Source organism: Malaclemys terrapin, chromosome 11, assembly GCF_027887155.1.
Source record: "Malaclemys terrapin pileata isolate rMalTer1 chromosome 11, rMalTer1.hap1, whole genome shotgun sequence".
Lineage (NCBI taxonomy): Eukaryota > Metazoa > Chordata > Testudines > Emydidae > Malaclemys > Malaclemys terrapin.
The window spans coordinates 28648779-28672899 of NC_071515.1; the positions used below are offsets into that span (position 1 = coordinate 28648779).

Genomic DNA, 24121 nt, shown 5'->3' on the forward strand with positions numbered 1-24121 from the left:
CAGTCAGTGGTTTTTAAACCACACCTGCTGAATTCTTCCAGTCTAAAATGTGAGCAGTTGTATATTAACTGTTCAACAGGTGGGGAAAAAAGTGTGGTTGTACAGGGGCTGTCAATGGGAAATCTATTCAGATTGAAAAATGTGTACGTAGTAGTTTCAGGCCATACAATTGCTCCTGAGTCTGCCTGCCATATTTTATGGTTTTACAACCTTATGCCCCCACTATAAATTAGATCCACGTAGCTGGACGCTGGCACTTGTGTGGCGCTGCATTGACTTCACAGGGTGGAAGCTGCTGCCTGCATGGATCAAGGCCATGTTTTCCTTTGTTTTTCCTCTCCCTCTTGCTGTGTGGGAAAAGTCACACAAGCAGGGGGAACTGATTTGACATAGTCTTCTTTAATGCACAATGGAAATCAACTGGAAATACAGCCTGAGTTTTTGTAACAGTAGCTGGTAAAACATTTTCAGGAAGAAATGTAATTTTTGACACTGCTCCTTTAATTCATATAAAAGATTTTTCACGAAGTAACCATTTGCTAAGCATAGGTGTGTTTTATTTTTAGCCTCTGAGCCTATGGATTTAGATGGCCCCAAAGGGAATGGATACATCAAGACTGAATTAATCTCTGTATCTGAAGTGTAAGTTTGTACAGAAGAGTTGGATTTCTAAAAACTGGATAGTATTTTTTAAATTAAATTAATGGAGATATCCCATCTCCTAGAACTGGAAGGGACTTTGAAAGGTCATTGAGTCCAGCCCCCTGGCTTCACTAGCAGGACCAAGTACTGATTTTGCCCCAGATCCCCAAGTGGCCCCCTCAAGGATTGAACTCATGACCCTGGGTTTAGCAGGCCAATGCTCAAAGCACTGAGCTATCCCTCCCCCAAGAAAACTACAAAAAACAATGTGTATTTTAGGAGTGTTAAAGATGTACATGATTTGCTATTAGATCTCTTGCCCCTGCTTTGCTAAGCCCACTGGGTAGGAAGACACCACACTACACATAATAGAATTGAAAAAAAGCTATTATATTTAAGTACAAAATGTGGAAATATTTGGGCAATTTACAGCTGTTTCCTATACTTGATTTTTCATAAAAATTAGCTATCTCAGTTTTCTTTGGACTAACATGACCTATCCTGACTTGATTGTAGTAGATCAGTGTGTATTCCCAGCCCCACACTTCTGATTTTTAGTTGTATTAAAACCACTCTTACATTGCAGAGAGTGAAACATTGTGTCTCAGCAATGCAGTTAAGAACTGGCTGGGCTTTCTAAGCAGAACACCCTCACTTGTGGAATCTCCTGCTGCTGGTGGTCTACTCAAGTGAGAGCTGCAGGGTATGGCTACACAGGGATAAAAGACCCACGGCACAGCTGTGGCTGGCCTAGGTCAGCTGACTTTGGTTTGCAGGGCTAAAAATAGCTGTGTAGATGCTTTGGCTCAGGCTGGAATCTGCAGTCTTGCAGGGTCTACACAGCAATTTTTCAGCCTCGCAGCCTGAGTCAGCTGACCTAGACCAGCCCTGAGTTTTTTATCCCTGTATAGATATAGTGGAAATAGGATTCATGGGCACAGGGGTCCACACCCATCCCGAGACTTCAGTGGTACTATGCATGGGGCCCAGGAGCTCCATGTAATGGATTCTCTTGCTGAAAGATGGTATCTTCCCCACAGCTCACATTTGTTCAGACTGTGTAATTAACATCACCGCAAAATGAGTTAGATATAACTTTGCTGAGTCACCCATCTCAGTGACACCTACCTACTTGTTGCCTTTTAAAGTGAATGAGAAGCAGCCAGATGCCATGGTGAAGTGCACATGCTACTAAAAATCAAGTAAAGTGAAAGGGGTTTGAAATGGGAAATGAATTGACATCATGGGTGCTGCTTGGTCACTGGAATTAATGTTAATACACTGAAGGTTTGTCCCTTCTCTTCTCCCCGTCAGCCACCCTTCCAGACTCCAGACCACAGAAAACCTCTTACCCATGTCTCCTGAAGATTTTGATGAGGTGTCTCGAATGGTGAGCCCTGCAGAAATTGATACGGTGGTATGTTTATTTGTTTTTGCAGGGTGGGGGGAGGTGAAGGGGAGGAAAGGGGGATGGATATGGAATTTGCTTTTAAAAAGCTCCTTTTTTATCCTGCCATAGAATAATTCATATTTTAAAAATACTCTGATTTGAACACAAACTGGCCCTCCAGAACAAGTTACCGCCTTTAGTTGGAAATGCAAATGCATTTCCTTTGCAGGCGACAGCTAATTTGCTTCATTTCAACCTATTTCTCCCCTCTTTGGGCTCCAGGACAGTGTCTCTCTTTATGTGCTATGTCCTGGAGGAAGGCTAGGTAAGACTATAGAGGAAACACAATAGGAAGAGTTACTATACAAACAGTAGTAAGGTGATTCATGTAGCTATTAATAGATTTGACCAGTTAAGCCAGATAACATGACAGTGCTAACAGTGGAACAAAGTTGGCAAAGTACAATTTTCTTGTTCTCACAGAGAGATCTGAATCTGCCTATGGCAATCTGAAAAGATGACATATTCTTGACTGGTTTAGCAAATAGCACTGGGTTCTGAAAACCCTGGGTAACACTTTTTGAATATTACTGAATAATTCTGTCAGAGTTCAAGCCCTCATTAATAAATAGCAGCACATCAGTCTCAATGCCCTTATTGTGTAACACCATGAAAAATAATACTGCATAGCTCCTGTTACATTTTACCATGCATTGTACGTGTAAAAGAGTCTTTTAGTATAATTCTTTATGGTTTGGTTTAGGTAGATTTTAAGATTTTAATCAACCTGTGCTCTCTCTTTACAGATGTGTTCAGCCTATCCGACTTAAGTGTTATTCATCTCTCTACTATACTGTTTGCACGTGTCCATCCTTAAGTAGCTTGCATTTTTCTGCTTCCCTGTTTCACAGCCTGCAGGGGTATGCATCAAGGCTGTGTAGTCTGTGAAAAGCTTTCCCTGCATTCTGAAGAAATCCCTTGGACTGTGTGGCACACCAGTGCATCAGACTGGAGCTTCAGTTCAATTAAGGAATTGAGGTTCTTAATGAGTTCAGTGTGAAAATGAATAATCCCCAGAGTAGCCTGTATGTTACTGATTGTGATATTACATTCATTTAATTGTAATTTTCAATGAGCTAGAGAATTTTCTGTCACCACTGTGAAACTCCAGCACAGAAGGTGGAGGGGGAAAAGCTGGAAATCCTAGCAACAGGGTAGAGGACAGACGGGGCTCTTGGTTGGGAGAGCAGTGTGGGATTATGGGAGAAGCCTGTGTTTCTACTAAATTTATCGTAAAGGAAATAGTTATGTTGACATTTACAATGTTGGCTCTAGGTTTAAAGTAAAGGTAATTCACACCTCCGAGATTGGTTTCAGGCTGCCTGTATAATCAGGGAGACAATAAGCTTCAGTTTGCACTTGGCTCACACTTGGAAGGCTTTCTTCTGCAATGAGGAGGGCTGGAATATTTTCTTTTAAATGAAAGCTTAAATACTTTCTCAAAGAATACAGCCACAAACTGCACTGACCTGTGTTTGCTTCTGCTCTGCTAAATCAGTGGCATATCCTTCACTGTAAATAAAAACTAGCATGTTATTAGGGTAAGTGTGAAATCCACAACAGTTACTGTACTGTTCATTGAGAAAAGAAACACCAATTCAATAGGATGTCTCACAAAATCTTTTTCATGTTGAAAATCCACAAAGGCATCATGTCACATGATGAACAGTGTGTGCTGCACATTCTGCTTTCTATTACGGCGTAAAGGAATTGAAAGCTAGACGTAGAATTACAGCCAGTACCTTACTGAAGTACAGTTCAATAAAATCTGCGTGAGGCAGCAGAGAGATGTTTTCTCAGAGGATCCTTAATATGAGCACTGCTCTCCCTCCAACCATCACTGTAAGCTGAGTGCACAGACACCAGACACTACCCCTCTGCCGGTGGTTACTTATGGAGGTGGAAGTGCTTTGATATTGTCAGACTTATTCATCATTGTCCACTGTGAAAATACATGTGTCCACTAAGTATTCACAAAGCACATAAAAGTTTAATTTTTAAGTAACCAGAACTAAAATAAATTGAATGGGGCTCCTTCGTTGTGACACACCTGCCAGCCAAACAAAGAGGAAATATTCTAACCCTGCTCCTGGCCAGGGGATTACGCCTGAAAAGTAAATTGAGAATTGGAAAAAAAAAAAAAATCCCACAAGAAATGGAAACTTGTCAAACTGACAGGTGCCATCTCTTGGCCTGTCAGATTGCAGCTATTTTTATAGTTCACAGTTTAGCCAGGCACTATTGGAATGGGAAAGGCCACTGAGGGCTTGATCTTACACCAGTCAAGTCTATGGGAGTTTTCTATTGATTTGAATAGGAGTAGGATCGAACCCAGCTAGAGCATAAATGTGTCTGGCTTTCCTCTTTGTAACAGCAAACAAAAGCATTCCGAGCACGTCAATCCACTAGTGAAAGTAGCACTGTTACCTTAATTGAAAAATAAACTCATTTTAGGCCTCCAAGGGTGTGGCTATGCTGCAATTAGAAACCTGAGCATCGACACTGCAATTCAACAGTCTCTTAGCCCTGGCCAGCTACAGGATTTTCATTGCAGCATAGACATATCCTAAGGGGCTTGACTGCAGCACAGCCCCACTGCAGTCATGGAGCTACGCTGATTTTCACTAGCTGCAGTCCCTGCTGCTTTACGTTTGTACTGACCACACTAATTTTAACTGTAATCTCTTTTTTTGGGGGGGGCTCTTTTCCTATAGGTATTGTGCATTCCATTATTAACTAAGTCACATTTTAGAAGACTTTTCATTTTTACTATTGCTTATTTGAACGAGGACATTGTCTATGCATAGACACACAGCTTCATTAATAGCAGTAGGATAAAGAAAGGTGAATTACAGTTGACTGTGTTAAGTGCTTACAGCCCACAGAAGCATTGGTACATGGAGGAAGGAGGCAGTTTGCTAATTGCAGAGGAGCAGAATTGTTCTCAGTACGCTGGAGGCTAATTAAGCCACAGTTACCTAATGAGGGTGGCCTCTTGCACAGATTTCATTGATTTTCAAATCTATGAACTCATAACTCCTCATGAAACTGAAAACCACTAGTTATCTCACCTTGAAATTCCAACAGCTGCAGTGCTTTGGCTCTCAGCAGCTTGAGAGTTCAGCATTTTGCTAGTTAGTTTATAAGCAGTGGTGTAGCCAGCTTTTAAGAGGGGGAGCAAACATAAAAAAGACGCCCCCCTGGCTCCTCCTCTGGTTACTCCGCCAGCCACACTGCTGACTGCCCCTCCCCACCCCGGCTACCAGCCCAGCCTGCGCCCCCCGCTCCTCCAGCCATGGCTACAGGGCCAGGCCATATGCTGCGTCCCCCCTGCTCCTCTGGCCGCGTGCACGCACCCACCGCCCCCCTCCATGGCTGCCAGCCATGCTACTGGTGGCCAGCCCCCCCACTCCTCCAGCTGCATGCTGTGCCCTCGTTCCTCCAGCCGCCACCCCCCGATGGCTGCCGGCCGCGCTGCAAGTGGCCAGCCTACGCCCCCCCTCACTCCTCCAGCCGGCGGCCGCCTTTGGAAAGGTGCCACTTTTGGCAAATATGCTGAGGGGAAGCAGCTGCTTCCCCCGCACCCCGCTAGCTACGCTACTGTTTATAAGGGATGGGGAGTTACATTTCCATTGTTCAGATAGGTTTAAAAAACAGTCATCAGCTGCTTGAGGAGCCTGCTTCATGAAAAGGAAGTGGTAAATCCATTTAGTACATTGTGCCTGCAAAGACTAGCATGGTGCCTGCAAGGAGGACCCTTCCAATCCTACGATTCCAGGACTACTTTGAAAATGTTGAAAGGATCTGTGAGTATTTGCTTAGGTAGCAAAATAGTGCCAGTTTGCCTTATTTTGATATCGCTATAAAAAAAAAAATCAATGACCATAAGTGCAAGATGTATCAACACATCAATTTTATTACTGTTCTCATTAGAGTAGCTAAATGTACATATATATTTAAGAGCTATCAAGTGAAAGGAAGTGGGTGTTCCTAAGAACTCTGATATGTTCATCTGTATATGGTGCTTATCATTCAACTTATATCTGACAGTCAAATTTTCTCATGAGGCCAATAGATTTATAGTACCTAGATTCATGTCATTTTTGTATGGATGATAGTTATAAAAAGAAGTTTTACAATACCAGAAATATTCTTTTCCAGGTTAAAAAAATTGAAGCATCACTTTGCAAGTGTTTTAGGGTTATTAATAAATGAGATCATATTTCTCTAAGCCTATTGTACCAATGGACTCATGAGATTTAATTGAATTTTTGACATCTCTATTTGATTTTAAGCCCATTGGGACAGTTTCATCTCTATATGGTTGTCAGTTATTTCTGTGGCTACAGAATTAGCCATATGTTCTACTAGTCTCTGGGTAAATAAGTAATCCAGCAAAGTGGCAGTCTGGCTAGTCAAGACATTATTTGTTGATAATTATTTCACGGTGCCCATCAGTGCGCTGTGCTGCTCCTCACATTACAGAACAAGTGACATCCTTGCCCAAGTTACTTACAAGCTTATATAAACTTGACACAACAAGGGGAGTAAAAGAACGGGGGGGGGGGGGAGAGAGGGGGGGTAGGGTGACCGGACAGCACGTGTGAAAAATTGGGGCGGGGGGGGTAGAGTATGTGTAATAGGAGCCTATATAAGAAAAAGACCCCAAAATTGGGGCTATCCCTATAAAATCAGGACATCTAGTCAACCTAGGGGGAGAGACACAGAGGCAACCTTTTAAGAATGTGGCTAGTCTAGCAGGGGGTCATGTAAGAAAAGGGGTTTTTTAGGGCTGTCAAGCGATTAAAAAAATTAAGCGCACTATTAAACAATAGAAGAATATCCTTTAAATATATTCAGATATTTTCTACATTTTCAAATATTGATTTCAGTTACACAGAACACAGTGCTCACTTTATTTTTGATTAGAAATGTTTGCACTGTAAAAACCAAAATAGTATATTTCAGTTCACCTAATTGAAGTATTGTATACTTTCATTATAAAGTTTAATTTACAAATGTAGAATTATGTACCAAAACTAACTGTATTCAAAAATAAAACAAAGTCCACTCAGTCCTACTTCAGCCAATCGTTCAGACAAACAAGTTTGGTTACAATTTGCAGGAGATAACGCTGCCCACATCTTGTTTACAATGTCACCTGAAAGTGAGAACAGGCGTTCGCATGGTACTGTTGTAACTGGCATCTCAAGATATTTACGTGCCAGATGCGCTAAAGATTCATATGTCCCTTCATGCTTCAACCACCATTCGTGCCGTCCATGCTGATGATGGGTTCTGCTCGATAACAATCCAAAGCAGAGCATACCAACACACGTTCATTTTCATCATCTGAGTCAGATGCCATCAACAGAAGGTTGATTTTCTTTTTTGGTGGTTCTGTAGTTTTGTCATCGGAGTGTTGCTCTTTTAAGACATCTGAAAGCATGCTCCACACCTCATCCCTCTCAGATTTTGGAAGGCACTTCAGATTCTTTAACCTTGGGTTGAGTGCTGTAGCTATCTTTAGAAATCTCACATTGGTACCTTCTTTGCATTTTGTCAAATCTGCTGTGAAAGTGTTCTTAAAACAAACATGTGCTGTGCCATCATCCAAGACTGTTATAACATTAAATATATGGCAGAATGCAGGTAAAACAGAACAGGAGACATAATTCTCCCTCAAGGAGTTCAGTCACAAATGTAATTAATACATTTTTTTAAATGAGCAGCATCAGCATGGAAGCATGTCCTCTGGAATGGTGGCCAAAGCATGAAGGGGCATATGAATGTTCAGCATATCTGGCACGTAAATACCTTGCTTCTTCTCACTTTCAGGTGACGTAAATAAGAAGCAATCAGCAGTATCTCCCGTAAATATAATCAAACTTGTTTGTCTTAGCAATTAGCTGAAGAAGTAGGACTGCGTGGACTTCCGGTCTCTAAAGTTTTACATTTTGTTTTTGAGTGCAGTAATGTAACAACAAAAATCTACATCTGTATGTTACACTTTCATGATAAAGAGATTGCACTACAGTACTTGTATGAGGTGAATTGAAAAATACTATTTCTTTTGTTTATCATTTTTACAGTGCAAATATTTGTAATGGGATGAATGGATAAAGTATAATGAATGGGTAAAGTATAAATGGCCTTGCAGACAATTTCAGGGCCTTCTATCTAAGGAAGGGTGTGGAAAAAACCTTCAAAATGATTCTAAATGTCTTCCCTGTCAGCATGTACATTTGTGAAAAGAGCAGGACTCACATCCTAAACACTTTAAAAGAGGCAGTATATAAAATCTTGTGTCCATTGAGCTGTTAATGTTCCTGGTTTCAGTAACACAATATTCAAAATCTATTAAAATGGATGCAAGTAATTTTTTAAAAATTCCCAACATGTTAGAACGAGGAATACAAATTTCTCTCCCCACTGATGTTGGACAATTCCATTTCGGCAAACAATTTTTCATTGTATTGTGATTGAGTGAGAGGTTTGCAAATGTAACCGGCAAATCCATGGTTTTTGTAATGGCCTAGAACGAGACCTCACAGGTTTAGCTAGCTAGTCTGATGCCTAGTGGCACTCACTTTGTAGTGCAGGTTAGTAGTCCGGATACGTTCTCTGAAACAAGGCTCTTTATTATATCTAATCATTTCTAAATCACGTTTGAGGATGCAGCACTTCTGCTATCACTGCAGGAAATTCAAAGGTATTGTTCTTTGGAGAATTCAGGGAATTCTGCATCAGATTCAGTTTGATTGTACTACATAATAAAAAAAGTCACTTTGCTCCATAAGGCCATCTACATCTACAAACCATGAAATCAGCAACAACATAGGTCTCCACTCCTGGCTGTAATATGAGACCTATTTAGTGTAGGACTAGGTGATGTTGGTTTTCAGTAGAATCCCTTGATTGCTTCCATAATTTTCTGCTGTGGTCTGAGGCTGGAGTTTGTGAGGAACCTTTAAGAGCAAAATGATGCATTTATATCCCTATTTCACCCTCTGTGTTTCTTAACTATTTCAATAGCCAGACCATCCCAACTAATCCCTGACTCACCAGATTCAGAGACCTTTACTTGCCCATCCCAGCAACAGCCTCTATTCCTAAAGGATAGATGTTGGAGACGGCCAACACTTCAAAATATATGGACATTAGGGTCAGCTTCTTGTTAGAATGCCCACAGCAGGTTGGTTACTCCTTTGTAGCATCATTTCTCCATCACCAGCTGGACACCTGTATTGAGTGAGGGAAAGCCAATGAGTTCCTGTTCGCTATATCAAGCTTTTAGATTTAAAACTACAGTATTCACTAGCGACTAACCATGAGATGGAGCCTCCTAATGATTTGATGCTACAATTAAAGCTTGTCACAAGGCCTTCCCAATACAAAAGTAGCCTCGACTCTGGAGGGTATCAAAGCAGCCTAAAATGGAGGGCTCCACACAGTCCACTCTCTTTGGCTACTTCAGTTGGGGTGGTATTAGAGGTGGGTAAATGATGTAGCTATCAAAAAAAAAAAACCCAAAAAACCTTCAAACATCTCTATTTTTTGGTATTCCTTTTTAATTGTGCTGTAAAAAGCAACAATACCTGGATTTTATTCATTAAAATAAATATCTTTCATTTTCAGAACCAGTACAGCTCAAATATTTTTAAATTTAGATTCACTTACAGGAAAATTGCTGAAAGCAAATACATTCATCACTGTCTATTCCCCACAATAAGGAATCTAAAATGTCACACCAATCAGTTACAATTGCTGATAGTACAGCATCAATAAAAACACTCATTGACAGTCCAGCTCTGCAGCTAAAAAGGTATCAGCCGAGTACATCACATTTTTCACAAAAAGATGGGATAATTAAGGCTAAGACCAGCACAATATTTCTATGTACAAAGCATTAAGTTAGATGAACCATTTCTAGTTGCTGTGATACTTAAGCAGCACATATACGACATAACACAGAAAACTCTTTGGAGCATAAGGATGTCAGCATTTGATAACACAACAAAAGCCATTTAAATTAAAATCTACATGTCAGTGCCAGCAATGATGAGCAGCCAAACCAGTGAACTACATATATTTATAAATAATTGCATATATAAATGCACTGCTTCCACTGGGCACAAATCTTTGCAAAATAAGATCTCCTGGTACAATGAGAAAATGCTAAAACTATCCTGGTGAAAATGCATTGGTGCTAAAATTCTAGCGAAAAGCTCTTAATATGGTGGAGGAAAACGTTAGGTTCAGGGACAGCCATAATCTCTATGCTATTTAATTAAAATGCCTTTATCTTCTCAGGACATATACCTACCTTTTGAAAAGGTTATTGTTTGAGCAAAGTAAATTTATTGATTTCAATTACATCAAAATAAATCACTCACATTTTTTCTGAGAACAGAGGATACATTTTCTTAGCAAACCAGAGAGAGATACATAGAAATCTGATTAGTTAAACAGAATGTGTCTCATAGCTTGAGACCTAATCAGTACCCCCGGAACCCAACCTGAGAAATTTTACTCCCATAGGATCAATTTGGTAGGTCCAAGAATGTTAGAGGAAAACATGGGATTTAGTTTGCCTCGTTTTATCCTCTGTAGGAGTGCAGCAGAGACAGGGCCTTGTGCTCTCAACAGTGACCCATCTGGCCAAGAAGGGTTCAAAGGGAATCCCATCCAGTTCTTGGTTAAGGAGGAGGGTGGCTGCGACACAAGGCATGAAAGGTGAAGGTTATAAAAGCATGAGGCCTTCGAGTGAATAATTGACTTGAGGCAAAAAGCAGTTTGAGAGCAGTAATATCAGATTGGGGGGGCGGGGGGGAGAAGGAGGGGAGTGACTGATGCCAGGCAAGCATTTTTACCAATCAGATTTCAGGGGTTTAGGCTTTCGCACTACTACAGGACAGCATCTTTATTATGAGATAGGCCACTGTTTGTGCTGAATATCAAGTGCCTCCGTTTGATTTCTCCTCCTTAGGGGAGGCAATGTGCATAGTGGCTAGAGCACTGGAGTGGGACGCAGGAGACAAGGGTTCCATACCTTGCCTCTGCCACTGACTTGCTGGGTGACCGCTCCATGCCTCAGTTTCACCATCTGTAAAGTGGACACCTTGAGATTTATGGATGAATTATTATTACTGCCATATCTTTGAGATGTGTGCAGTTCCCACAAATGGTCTTAGTCCAATACACTGCCTGATTCTTGATTATCACCTACTTCCAACAAATGTGAAATAGATACTCCTACTCAGATTTTTTTTTTTTTTTTTAAAACAGGACTTCACTCATATTGTAGTGTCAGTAATCAGACATATTGTTGCATTGGGCAAGAAGCTGACATAGTGTAATGGTCCCCAAAATAGAGTATTTGGATTTAAATTTCTAACGACTGGCGTACGTGGGGCACAGACTACCATGTGAAGAGGGCAAATGCAATAGTTCACACACAAATGAACTGCTTGATTTGTGGCCCTGTTTCTGATCCCTTACTTGTTTTACACCAGTGTAACTTCAGAAGCTTCAAGAAAACTATTCAAGGATTTATGCCAGCATAAGGAGAGAGATAGACCCACAGTTTGGCATATCCACAACCTGGCTCATGCTTTGATTAGCTTTATGCCTCTTTAAGCTGTTTCACTCCATGAGTGTTTTTTATTGTGAGCCTAACTCATTTAGAACATTTGGTTTAGTATTTTGCCTTTCATATACTTACATTCCCCTAAAAGGTTTTTGGTGCAGTTGCAGCTAAGGACAAAACATAAGACTGAGATGAATTATTTTGCAGCGTACAAGATCCCGCATGATGCACATATGCCTGTCAGGAACCAATGCATACTTTGGAAGCACCTGCTTTCACCAACTAAAGGGAAAGCACTTCAGCAGCTGAATATGGACAGAGAGAGAGGCTAGACAATGGGCATTTGAAAGAAACAGCTTAAAAAAAAAAAACAAGTCAAACAAGTGATATTCCTCCATGGCATTTGGTCATCAAACCAACCTTAAAACAGATTCCCTGAAAAAATTCTCTAAGAACAATTAGCCCAGACCATTGACAAATGTCACCAATATATTATTTTGAGATTTATACTATGTAAACAATCAGTCAAGGTGGCACGCACCTTAATCCTAGCTACCTGGGCGGCTGAGGCTCACAGATCGCTTGAGCTCAGGGGTTCTGGGCTGCGGTGTACTATGCCGATCAGGTGTCTGATGCCACTGACAGCCTGGCCAACAGGTGGCTGAAGGACTCGCTAGAACATCATGAACAATGTGTTGTGATCAGCACTCTCTCTGTGAGGGCTGATTGACCGATCGATCTAGGTGACAAGGTGACTATGTAAACAAGGTTCCATGGGAAATTATTTAGGGAAAAAAAGATAAGTGCAGATCCTTGTTCAACACACCCACGTTAAATCTACACCAGCATCCTCAACTCCTGAAATCTAGCAAAACCACAATGACACTTGCACATGGCAACAGCATGGTTCCACTTGGCTACACTGTAAGAGATTGGTTTAGAAATGCAAATTCAGCAGAAAAGTTCCTGACCATGGTTTGAAGATATACATAGAACACAAAAATAAATTAAGTAGTGCACAGTAAAGCCATCAACAGCTAATACTTCTTTTACATCAACTATACGCAACACAAGGTAATATTGCTCACATTATGGAAGGAGATTCTCGGGGGGGGGGGGGGGGGGGGGGGGGGGGAGTTGTTTGGGGTTTGTTTGTTTTTTGGAGCGACTGGGTTTGTCCGCTGCGTATCATGAAGAAAACTCCTGTAACACTGAAATAAATGAAATATTCTGTAAAATATACACCACTGTCAGACAGAAATACACACGCTCTTCATACTCATTTTCCACAATAACATAGGTAAGTATTTGACTCTTGGGATCTAGCTGCAGATGGTTAGAGTAAGCCATCTAGATTTTTATGAACTGTTTGATTTTCCTTTCCATCGCTGGAATCCTCTGGAGGTGTGTACTGGACCTGGAATTCTTGAAGAATTTTAAATACATCATGGTGTCCAAAATGTAAAGCTTCATCCATAGGAGTGTTATTCCATCTGAAACAGGGAGCACAATATTTCCAAAATCAGTAAGCAAGTAAATCCACCACTATGAATTCCATTATACTCTGATGTTTGAGACAACAATTGCCAGTACGGTATGTACTAAGCTCAGGGACTACGTAAGTACCTTCAGTGAATTGGATAGTAGGTCACAACCTTTTTTGACAACAGATGTTTTCACTACTTTTTACTCCTGTTACCCCTTCAGTATCAAAATAACTAATGGAGAATGAGTGGGATTCCATTCCTTCTTGTGCTTCAGTATAATTGTTTAATAAATTTCAGCCCAACCAGTCACACCGTGTAACACCACTGTCTTCAATGTGATTTCACAGGTGTCACCAAGGACAAAATCTGGCACGAAGAACTTTTATTACCAGGGATTCAGAGTCCAAAGTCAGAAGGAACCACTGTGACCTCCTGTACAACACAGACCATAAAACTTCCCCAAAATAATTCCTAGATTTCTTCTAGAAAAACATCCAATCTTGATTTAAAAATGCTCAGTGATGTAGAATCCACCATGACCATTGTTAATATATAAAGGAAGAACCCAAATTGATCTTCAGCCCACAGGCTGATTGTGCACTGTTAGTCACTGGAAACAAAATCTTTTTACTTGAAAATGTGAAAACTGAACACATTTGATATGGAAATCACTAAAAGACAATAAAAACAATGATTTTTTTCAGTCATTTTTCACAGCAGAACTGCACTTCAATGGATAGTGTCAGACTAGACAAAACAGTAAACACACACACACACACACACACACACACACACACACGCGTAACTGCTGCTATTTTCACATCATCCACACTAAACCCTCCCAAATGTAACAACAATATGCAAAGGCTATTGCATACAATTGTATATTTTCCCCTCTTAAACAGGAGAGTAAGAGATATCTAAATATAGTATTTCAACAAAACAAATGTAAAGTATTTTTTGCCTTCCTTTCACCAAGGAAATCAACTCCAGAAATGTGCCTCACATTATTTTTACTGAAGTATTTTTCCTAGTGTTGATCTTTGACATCCTTTTGGCACAGGACAAACTCCTCCCCTGCGGGGTTTTAATGGAAAAGCTGGTAATTAGAGCAGGTGTAAACACAATGCAGATTTCCCACCAACCTTGGTTACATTTTAATCGTGGTGTAAGAACTCTGTAGCACTGTGAGTTCCTTTTGAAAAGGACTGTATCAAAAAGTAAAAATCTCACCTTAATAGTAAGGCTTCAAAAAAATCACAGGTAATGATAAATGACTGAAAATGCTCTGCCTTTCTGACACTCCTATAAGCACCATAAGGACATTGTGCATATAATAGAAGACATAAGCAGACTTATATTAGTCTGCACAGAACTGCATGAAATAAACTATAAAATTAAAGCTCATTCAATGCTTTACTGTTGAATAGCAAAATCACTGTTATACGGAGAGGAGAATTAAAAGGTACAGGCAAACTGAAGGAAGCAAAGACAAAGACACAAGTTTACTTGAGTAAGAGCTAGAGAGTGGACAAGAGTGGTTTCATTACTGGTGTCAGGCCTTGTTTTCTATAGGTGAGGGACCTTGCACTGACCTATTTTTTTCTGGTTTCCAATGCCACACTGAGTTACAGTAATAAAACTGAAGGTGACATTAAAAATAAAGTTAATGATTATACATAACAAACCATGCGGACTGCATCTCTCTCAGGACACCAGAACAGTAAAACAGCCTTTCTAATGGGGTCAAGTTCACACTGAAGTTTGTGAATAGTTTTAGTTATGTTGGACAGCAACACACGTAGACACCTCTTACACCCACAGCCGTGTGTGCGTTCTGCATATATATTCATACACGCACATCAAACTACAAATTCCTTTTTCTTGCCTTGATGCCTTTTTTGAAAGAAAATTCTCCAGCCACTGATTTATTTTCTCAATCTTCCCTACTGAGGTCTGGAATTCCTGCTTCTTTAAGAGCGGGAATTAGTGTTGCTAGATCAAATGGGCAGAAACAGCTCAAGGGAGCTCTAGCACCAGCTGCAAGTTAGAGGGGTAGATCAGATGGTCCCAGTTGTCACTACTTTCAGCATCCCATGAGATTTCAGAGGAAACAAAAACTCCGGTTGACTGACTGCACTACAGTTAGATTCACCCATCTAATGAGTTACTGGAGCTCCCCTTCTGCATACTAACAGTGGAACTGCTCACCTGTCTTTGGGGAAAGGATTCACTTTGCAGGCTTCCAGCAAAAATTTAACTACTTCCACATGACCTATAAAATAAAAGAAGGATTTAATATACTTTTTAAATTAAGCCCTCTAAATTAATAGCTTATATCTTATTTATCAAGAGTCATTACCTTCTGCAGCTGCTACATGCAATGCTGTTCGTGAATCATAATCTCTTTGCTCCATATCCATACCTGACAAAGCAAATCTGAAAAGCCAAATTCAGAAAGACAATCGTAGAAATAATTACAAAAATACAGAAGTAATCATACTTCTACTGTAAAACAATGAAATGCCCTCTGTGACCGGACTGAAATGATTCTGACACTGCACCCCATATTTTTCATAGTGATGTTATGATAGGATTATGACATAGTTATGATGTATTTTATGCAAGATAAGTCATGTGAGGTGTCATTGGAAAGGTTATGATCTGCTGCATAGGATTATCCTGCTTGTATGCATGTATCATTTTTGTTAGGAATATTAACTATGTATCTGTATTACAAATGTGTTTACACGTGGGGAACACCCACTAGACGAGATGCTTTCATTCTGAAAAGTTGGGTGGGGAAGGGCCATTAGAGAAAACAATAGACATTAGAAGTTGCGGGGGAGGGATAGCTCAGTGGTTTGAGCACTGGCCTGCTAAACCCAGGGTTGTGAGTTCAATCCTTGAGGGTGCCACTTAGGGTTCTGGGGCAAAATCAGTACTTGGTCCTGCTAGTGAAGGCAGGGGGCTAAACTCGATTACCTTTCAAGGTCCCTTCCAGTTCTAGGAGAAAAATAAATTAATGGAGATATCCTATTTATTTTTATTTAAGAAGCTTATCTCCCACCTGGGGGCCTTCCTGAGGATGCAGCAGACAGTCTCTGAGTCATGGCTGCTGTGACACTACCAGGGACATGTCACCAGGTCACCTGGTACTGGATTCCATCTTGGGATGTTAGTATATTTCCACTGACTGGCGTGGGAACTATCCTTGGAAACAAAGTTTCTGCCATATGCAAAAGCTATATAAGGCAAGGGAGTGACATCATCTTGGTTCTTCATTGACTCCCCACCCAAAGAGACTCCTAGAAACACCTAAGGAACAAAGACTGAACTGGGGGAAGTGCTGGACCCAGGCTAAAGGGATTTTTAGCCTGTGAATGGTACACCTGGGGATTCCAAGCTGTAAGCAAGTGCAGCTTGCCCCTTAAGAATCTGCAACCTGCTCGTATCATCACTTAGATCAGATATGAACAGCAAATTCTCATCCTATGTAGTATATTAAGATTAAGTTTGTGTTTTTGGTTTATTTGCTAGGTAATCTGCTTTGATCTGTTTGCTATCCCTTAGATTTTAAGTGATTGTATCTTTTATAGTTAATAGACTTGTTTTTGCTTTATCTAAAACCAGTATGTGGAAGTCATAACTTGGGGGCAGAAAGCTGTTGTATATTCCTCTCCACATTGAGGGATGGGAATTTCATAAGCTTACCCTGTACAATTCCCTGTGCAGCGCAAGATGGTATCGTTTTGGGTTTACCCTGCAGAGGTGGCGTGTGCCTGAGTAGCTAGGAAGTTCCCTAACTGGAGCCTACCCAGGCAAGGCTGAGCACAAAGTCTGTATATACCTGCAGTTGGGTGTGTGCTGTACACCTGTATGTGTGCTGGTGAAAGTGCAGGCTGGTCACAGCAGTACAGTGTAAAGGGAGCCCAGGCTGGTGGGTCAGGGGGCTCAGTAGTACCCCAGTTCCAAGTGGCACCTCCAGGGGGAACCCATCACAGTATCAAAAGTACATTATATTTTCATCTGAGCTTTAATAAAAAAGAGGCACCAAAACGATCTGGCTTTAAGAGTACACTAGAGATTTGGCTTCCTTCCTGGAATCTTCATCTGTGGTTCCAGTCAGAAAAATCACTCTTAAAATGCCACTCTGGAGCATACTGATGTGCATACATACTTCTCTCTGTCCAGCCAAAACACTAATTCCAGGCAGATTTTCTGACTGGATAAGATCACTTTGGGATGTGAAGGGCAAAGGGAACTTACATCAGCTGGAGAAATTTCATGGAGAATTCTCCCTGTGTCGGAAGAATCTCTAACCAGTATAAAGCTACAGAGCAGCTCTGCTTTGCCCCAGCTTTGCAAAGGTACAGTGAAGAATTAAGCCTTCCACATTTATCTGCTCTCTCAATGACTCTGTGAAATCTGCTCAGTGTAAAATGCAAAGCGTTTTTAAATACTGCCAGCCCTACAAAAAAAACAAAAACAAAAGAAAACTATACTTGGGATCTGAAAATCAAGCTGGGTTCCATCTGGCTCCTACATCACTAGCAATAAACATTCCTCAATTGGAGCTTTGCTCACAGTTCTGGAATTGATTCACAAGGCAGACTAGAATCCAGCTTGCTCTTCTACTGCTGTAAAAATGTGTGAGGACGATAACATATCATGACTGAGACACAAAGGGAAAAATCAGTTTATGTCAAAGCAGAATGGTGCCATTTTATGTGATTATACCCCGACTATAATCAGATGTACAAATTATTTTTCATATTATCCACATGAAGTTTTGATATGCAGAACAAAGGACTGATTGCGTAATGAGCTTAACTCCTTGCTCTGTCAGGATCTGAAGACAGAACATTAAAAGCAGTGCTAGATCCACTAGAGTGCATTCTTTTAACACCTTTATGCTTAAATGGCCCTGCTATCTTGGAGTATTAAAGCAGCTATAATGTCTCCTAACATGGTCATATGTTCAGAAATAAAGCGCAGTAATAGTTGAAACACAAGTGATTTCCTTTCCCCAACACCATATTAGTTTTACCTTCGGAGTGCAGATACATCCCCAGTGTAGGCAGCAAACAGGAGATTTATCACAGACTTCACCTGTGAAATGTGAAGGAAAAAAAGTTTGTTTGTTTTTTCTTGAGGTGACTTGTGGGAAGAAAGCGAAGATATAGTAGGGTCACTGTTGGCAAACATGTCAACTATGTACCAATTTCTCTAGATACATTTGCAGTACAATCTAAAAAGGTTGTCAGATCCAATTCCAAACAGCTTCACCACCGGTAATTTAATGCTCATTGGTCCAACTCTGAACGTATAGAAACACTAGAAAGCGGACCACCACCAATTTGTATTTTACTATGACAAAAATCTAGAAATATTTTCCTTTGTTGGCCAAATTGTATTTCTCTTTTAAACATAACACTATATACTACTGACTCTAACCCACTGCATGATTTGCATAATTCATCATGGCAGGTAGTTTATGCTGAATAGAGACACAGGACTTGAAGAGTAGGGGATGTTACCAGTCAGTACAAGGATGCCAAGGAAAAGCTATCCAAGGAAATCTGCATATAGCACCTGTTTCAATACTTTCCATTACTATAGCTGATATACTATGGAGGCTTTTTACAGAGTGCTTCACAGTGTTAAATAATAAAAAGAAAAACTAATAAGCATAAGCAAGATAGAAAAGGTACATTTCAAAAAGGCTGCTCTAGATAATAAGGGTCGAATACACATTTCACACAGTTAGTTTCATAAGCATTTATGGCCAGCTAGAGATACCAAGTCTTATCCTTTTACAATGAGATTTGCAACATTGGCTACCATGATAAAAAATAATGTCACACTGTCACTCCAGGAGTTTTAAAGCCTCCCCTTTTCTCTCCAAGAGATCGATCAAATAGAGGAAAAAGGCTGTATATGCTGTCAAGTTACTCCTGTGTTTAAGTCCACTGTTTATTATATACTGCTTACAGAAAAGGTTTTGTAATTAGCGAACTGCCTCATTGCAATGTATTATACTAATTTTCTAGTCAATACACGGGTTTGGTTTTTTTCTTTTAGCACATGCACAAACAATGCCAGACTGAGAGGAAAGACTGTCCAATAATTAGAGCACTAGCCTAAGACTTGGGAGATCTGGGTTTAGTTCTTTGCTGTCAAGAGACTTCCTGGGTGACATGGGGCCATTGGCGCCAACTTCTACTGGCACCGGTGGGTGCTTGACCCCCTTGTGCCCCCCCGCCCTGACTCCACCCCTGCCCCACCCCCATTCCAACCCCTTCCCCAAAGTCCTTGCCCCAACTCCTCCCTGTCCCTGCCCCTATTCCCACTCCTTCCCCAAATCCCCGGCCCAGCCCCGCCCCTGCCTTCTCCCCTGAGCACGCCATGTTCCTGCTCCTTCCCCCTTCCTCCTGGAGCTTGCTACAACTGTTTGGCAGTGGCAAGTGCTGGGAGGTAGGCAGAGGAGTGGGGACACGGCATGCTCAGGAGAGGAGGCAGAAGAGGAGGTGAGGTGGGACGGGGAGCTTGCCTGCTGGTGGGTGCAGAGCACCCACTAATTTTTCCCCATGGGTGCTCCAGCCCCGGAGCATCCATGGAGTCGGCACCTATGCATGGGGCAAGTCACTGAACCTCTCTGTGCCTCAGTTCTCCATCTGTAAAATGGGGAAAACAGCCCTGCTCTGCCTCACAGGGGTGTTGAGAATAAATACACTTAAGATTGTGAGGTGCCCCAATACTGTGGAGATATGAGTACCTAAGACAGGTAGATTGAAGTCATCTATTTATCAGGAGAAACAGCAGCAACTTCCTCACACTATTCCGCTAATGTGTCCCTGCCTTGTTATCGGAGGGGTCGCTCCCAGGAATGAAAATGTAGTTCAGCTTCCAGGACCATTCAGTTCCTGACCTCTTTACTGAGCCTAGCAATGAAAGTGCCAAACAGTGTGGTGGTTATAGCTTTGTGATGTGGACACGTACTCTGGGGGTTATACTGAGATCACCAAACTCGTTTCAGATTACCATCTGGTGGCTGTTCAGTAGCTGATATGGTCACTACTACCGTGAGCTGGAGTTGTACAGTTCTGTACCCCATTACTGACCCCTTTAAGTACAGTTGATTACACTGTACTTTTCCAGGTACCTGTCTGAAGTCTGTGTTTAGGCACCAAATGGAAATTAGTTTAGCTACCTTTTAATTTTATCTGAATCCAATTCAGGAAGTGGCTCTCCCCAGAGATGAGTGAAAACTTCTTGCAAGAACCCCCCATCCCCCACATACTCTTTAGGTTGCTGACAGTATAAAATTTAAGAACTATGGGCTCAAAACTCTGAGCTCCCTCAATTCCCAATTAATTCAGCATGAGTTGAGGGCATTCTGCACCTTGTAATACAGGTGCAGAGAAAATTAAACTCTTGATTTGAGATAGGCTTATTTGCATTTCTCAGAAACATTTTTAAGGTCCTCTTTAAACAGTTTTTCCCCTTCCACTTTGCTATTAAACTGGAAAATCCAGAATGTAATTTTCTAAGCACAGATAAGGCTAAAGGATTGTAAGTGGCTATAGATCCAGTTAAAAACTTTGTATTCAGAAGTTATTTATTTTCCTGCACTTCTGTGAGCAAAAGGTAATTTTGACTCTACGCCTTCTAAAAGGTAGCAGCTGAAAACCACACATATGGGCATATAAATGGATCCAACTACTAAACCTCAAGGAATACCTTAAATGCTCTCAACAAATACCAGACATTGCTTGAATTCCACATGAGACTTTTCACAGCCCTTTTAGAAGGTTCCGGAAAGGAACTAGTTGTGAATTTTGGCTACATCCAAACAGTGTAATAATCTAACTAGTGTTAACACATCATATATCAGTCTGATAAATGCAATTAAATTAATCAAAAATGTATTATGTGAAAAGTAACTAAAAAGAGCCAAATGTTGGAGGATTTATATTTACAGAAGTTAACTCAGAGAGATCAAAGCAGTTTATTTTAAAAACTAAAAATGAACAGCCTCCATTCTCAAAATTTTGAAATTGTTAGCCTAAAACAATGGCATCTACTGTAAAACTAAAAACTTTGATATAGAAGGTAGCCAAATATTTTATGTTGTTCTTGGGAACAGGCAAGAAAATATGAGGAGCAAGATTGTGTTACAGCACAAAATAAATGAGCAAAAACTCCAGTATGTTGTGGGAGATCAGTAGAATGGGTTCATAAACTGATAGTGAACTGCTTAGGGAAACATTTGATGTCAGTGAAACCAGTCAGTCTGATTAGAAGCAATCGCCACCCCTCTAGCCACAGAAATGGTAAGGAATGGTATATGTCTGATGCTCAGAAGTTGACTGTTTATGCTATTCGAATTGGTAGAAACATTTTTCTCTTCATCTTCAAAAACAAGAATAGGAAATTCACCTTATGCCTGATCCAAGCCGACTGAAGTCTAGGGGAGTCTTTCCACCAGCTGCAGTAGGCTTTGGAGCAAGCCCCTACTATATAATCTGCAGCCAAAGATTTAAGCAGCTGAAGGACAAGTAGGAGGGAGTGATCTTTAAATATATGTTTTGGGTTCAATACCAGCACACAGCTCCCAGTGCAGAATCCAAAATGGAACAGTTACATCTTATAGTGGACCAACTTCTGTTGGTGAAAAACAGAAAAAAGTTAGTCCAATAAAAGATATTACCTCACCCCCCTTGTCTCTCTAAAATCCTGGGACCAACATGGCTACAACTACACTGCAAACTGTTACAACTTAACATTCTAACATGAGTTCTCACACACAGCACTGATGAGAAATGTAAAGTAAACTAGCTCTTACTGCTTGCATCCATTTCCTTTTAGAGTGCTGGAAAATAAAATATGGGTATTAAGCTGCTGCTGCCAACTCAGGTTAGCAGTTTTTCTGATTTTATTTTTGTATTCTAAATGTAACACACTAATTAAGGGGGTTGTTACTTTGGGGGGGGAGAGAGAAGAGGATCTGTTATAGGCAGTTCCTGGCAGAAAATATGAATTATCCTGTGGTCCAAAGATCAGCTAAGAGTAGCAAAACATGAAAAAATATTCTGGCCATAGGTAACACTGGCTTTTCAAAAGTGTTATGCTGTTGGCTTTATCATTGTAAGAACTCTTTGCCACCGTGAACACAATCCCACTTGTGTAGTAGGTATTTCCTCATTTTGAAATTGAGGGAGAGGGGTTAAATATCTTCCCAAGAACACAGAGTCTGTCAGACAGCATTCCAAATAAAGAGCTCCTAGCTCGGAGACCTGAAACTAGTTCAGCCCCTTGTCATTTTCTGCTTTACAGTCATGTATCCTTATTAAAGCCATTAAAACAGACTATACTTAAATCTCTTAAAATGTATGACCACAGTCAACTATTTATAGGGTGACCAGACAGCGAGTGTGAAAAATTGGGACGGGGGGGAGGGGTAATAGGAGCCTATATAAGAAAAAGACCCCAAAATCGGGACTGTCGCTATAAAATCCTGACATCTGGTCACCCTACTTAAGAAGGTAGCTTGCTATTTAAGCATAAACCAGTTAGCAGCCCTATGGGTTCGTCTTCCACTTCATGTGACAAGCAATACATTTTGAGCAATGTCCCATCTCAATAGTGATTGGTATAATCGGATAGCCTCACTGTCCTAAGTAGGAAGTTTTGTGCTCACAGTTTCTAGTAGACAGCTGTCCTTCACCACAAAAATCACTACAACTGGCACCTATACTGGCAGTGTTAGAGGCACTAAGGATTGCATGGGCATGGAGACTGAACTGCATTTTCTCATCGCTAGAGGTGGTTCCCCCAGAGGAACCTGACAGGGAAATTGTGCACTGCTCCTATTGTGGGGAAAGGGACTTTAATTTTTAGAGAGTTATCAGTCTAGCCCCACTGATAAGCACTAATCTCATATGGGTAAATGTATACAAGACTGCAAAGGTAGTAGTTGTAAAAAGCATCTCTGTTTTCTCCTTCCCCACTGCACTAACTTTGTGCGGTATAGTGTTACTGGCATTTAAATAAAAACAAAAACTGCTACTTTAGCAAGGGTTATTAAAGAATCCCCATTCCAGATTCGAAAACAAAAATCCAAGCCTCCCACATTAAAGCTTTCTCAATAGCGTAAAACTTTGCAAGGAAGACAGATTTTTTCCAGTGAGGGACCTGGCAAGAATAGCCTGCAGCTCAAAGGCAAGAGGCTAGAAAGATAGTCTACATGGGAAGAGCTACCATGATAGGAGAGCTCCCTTCAAAACATCCCATCTCTACTGCATAACCAAAACCTAAGACCATGTTTTAACTGAGTTCCAATCCCAAGTCAAAGACATTAGCATGGGTTGGAAACTGCTAACAATGAACGGTCCTATCCACGCTGCTAGAATATCTGTGTTGTAACCATGTTTGGAGTAAGGGGGACTTCCTGGTAGTATCAAAGTAGCTGGTTTTGTTGTTTTCACTGTGTAAACAGGACCTCAGAGTTTCATTAGATATCTCAAAACAAACAAATATATCTGCACACAAGTGATATGATGGGAATCATTTACCACCAGTTAGCACTGAAATGTAACAAATACTTACTTTATATAAATAATTCTCCTACACATGATCAGGTATTGCTGTGATGATAACCATTCACGCTCCCCTCTTCCCTGAGTCACATGATGCAGAGAACTGTTCATTAGAAAAGATCCAGGCCCTGCCAGGTCATGGATCATGTTTAATTCAGCAAGAAACGGTCTGTGTCGCCCGATCAATTATTTTTGGCTTGTGGAAATGCCAGCCAAGGAATAAGGGCATTTGCTTAATTTAACTGTTTCTCTTCAACCCCTTAACAGTTCTGCACATGATATAAGAGAGAGAAATTTAGCTGCTGTACATGCAGGAAAAAAACCTGTTTGGAAAAAATTAATTTAGCTCAAA

At 40.8% G+C, this 24121-nt stretch overlaps 2 protein-coding genes across 5 annotated transcripts in view; one reads left to right on the top strand and one right to left on the bottom strand.

Annotated features, from left to right (window-relative positions):
• STAT1 (signal transducer and activator of transcription 1) overlaps nucleotides 1–3628 on the top strand; it is a 39775-nt gene extending 36147 nt beyond the window's left edge. For 2 of the 3 annotated variants that reach the window (XM_054043407.1, XM_054043409.1), the window contains exons 22-24: nucleotides 567–642; nucleotides 1957–2059; nucleotides 2839–3628. In XM_054043407.1, the coding sequence (XP_053899382.1) occupies nucleotides 567–642; nucleotides 1957–2059; nucleotides 2839–2862 (203 nt within the window). In that variant the 3' untranslated portion in view covers nucleotides 2863–3628. The remainder of the gene's footprint in view (nucleotides 1–566; nucleotides 643–1956; nucleotides 2060–2838) is intronic. The other variant, XM_054043408.1, reaches the window with a different exon arrangement.
• Nucleotides 3629–9643: 6015 nt separating this feature from the next.
• GLS (glutaminase) overlaps nucleotides 9644–24121 on the bottom strand; it is a 105561-nt gene continuing 91083 nt past the window's right edge. For both annotated transcript variants that reach the window (XM_054043410.1, XM_054043412.1), the window contains 4 exons: nucleotides 18219–18280; nucleotides 15531–15607; nucleotides 15380–15443; nucleotides 9644–13174 (listed from right to left, as the gene is read on the bottom strand). In XM_054043410.1, the coding sequence (XP_053899385.1) occupies nucleotides 13018–13174; nucleotides 15380–15443; nucleotides 15531–15607; nucleotides 18219–18280 (360 nt within the window). In that variant the 3' untranslated portion in view covers nucleotides 9644–13017. The remainder of the gene's footprint in view (nucleotides 13175–15379; nucleotides 15444–15530; nucleotides 15608–18218; nucleotides 18281–24121) is intronic.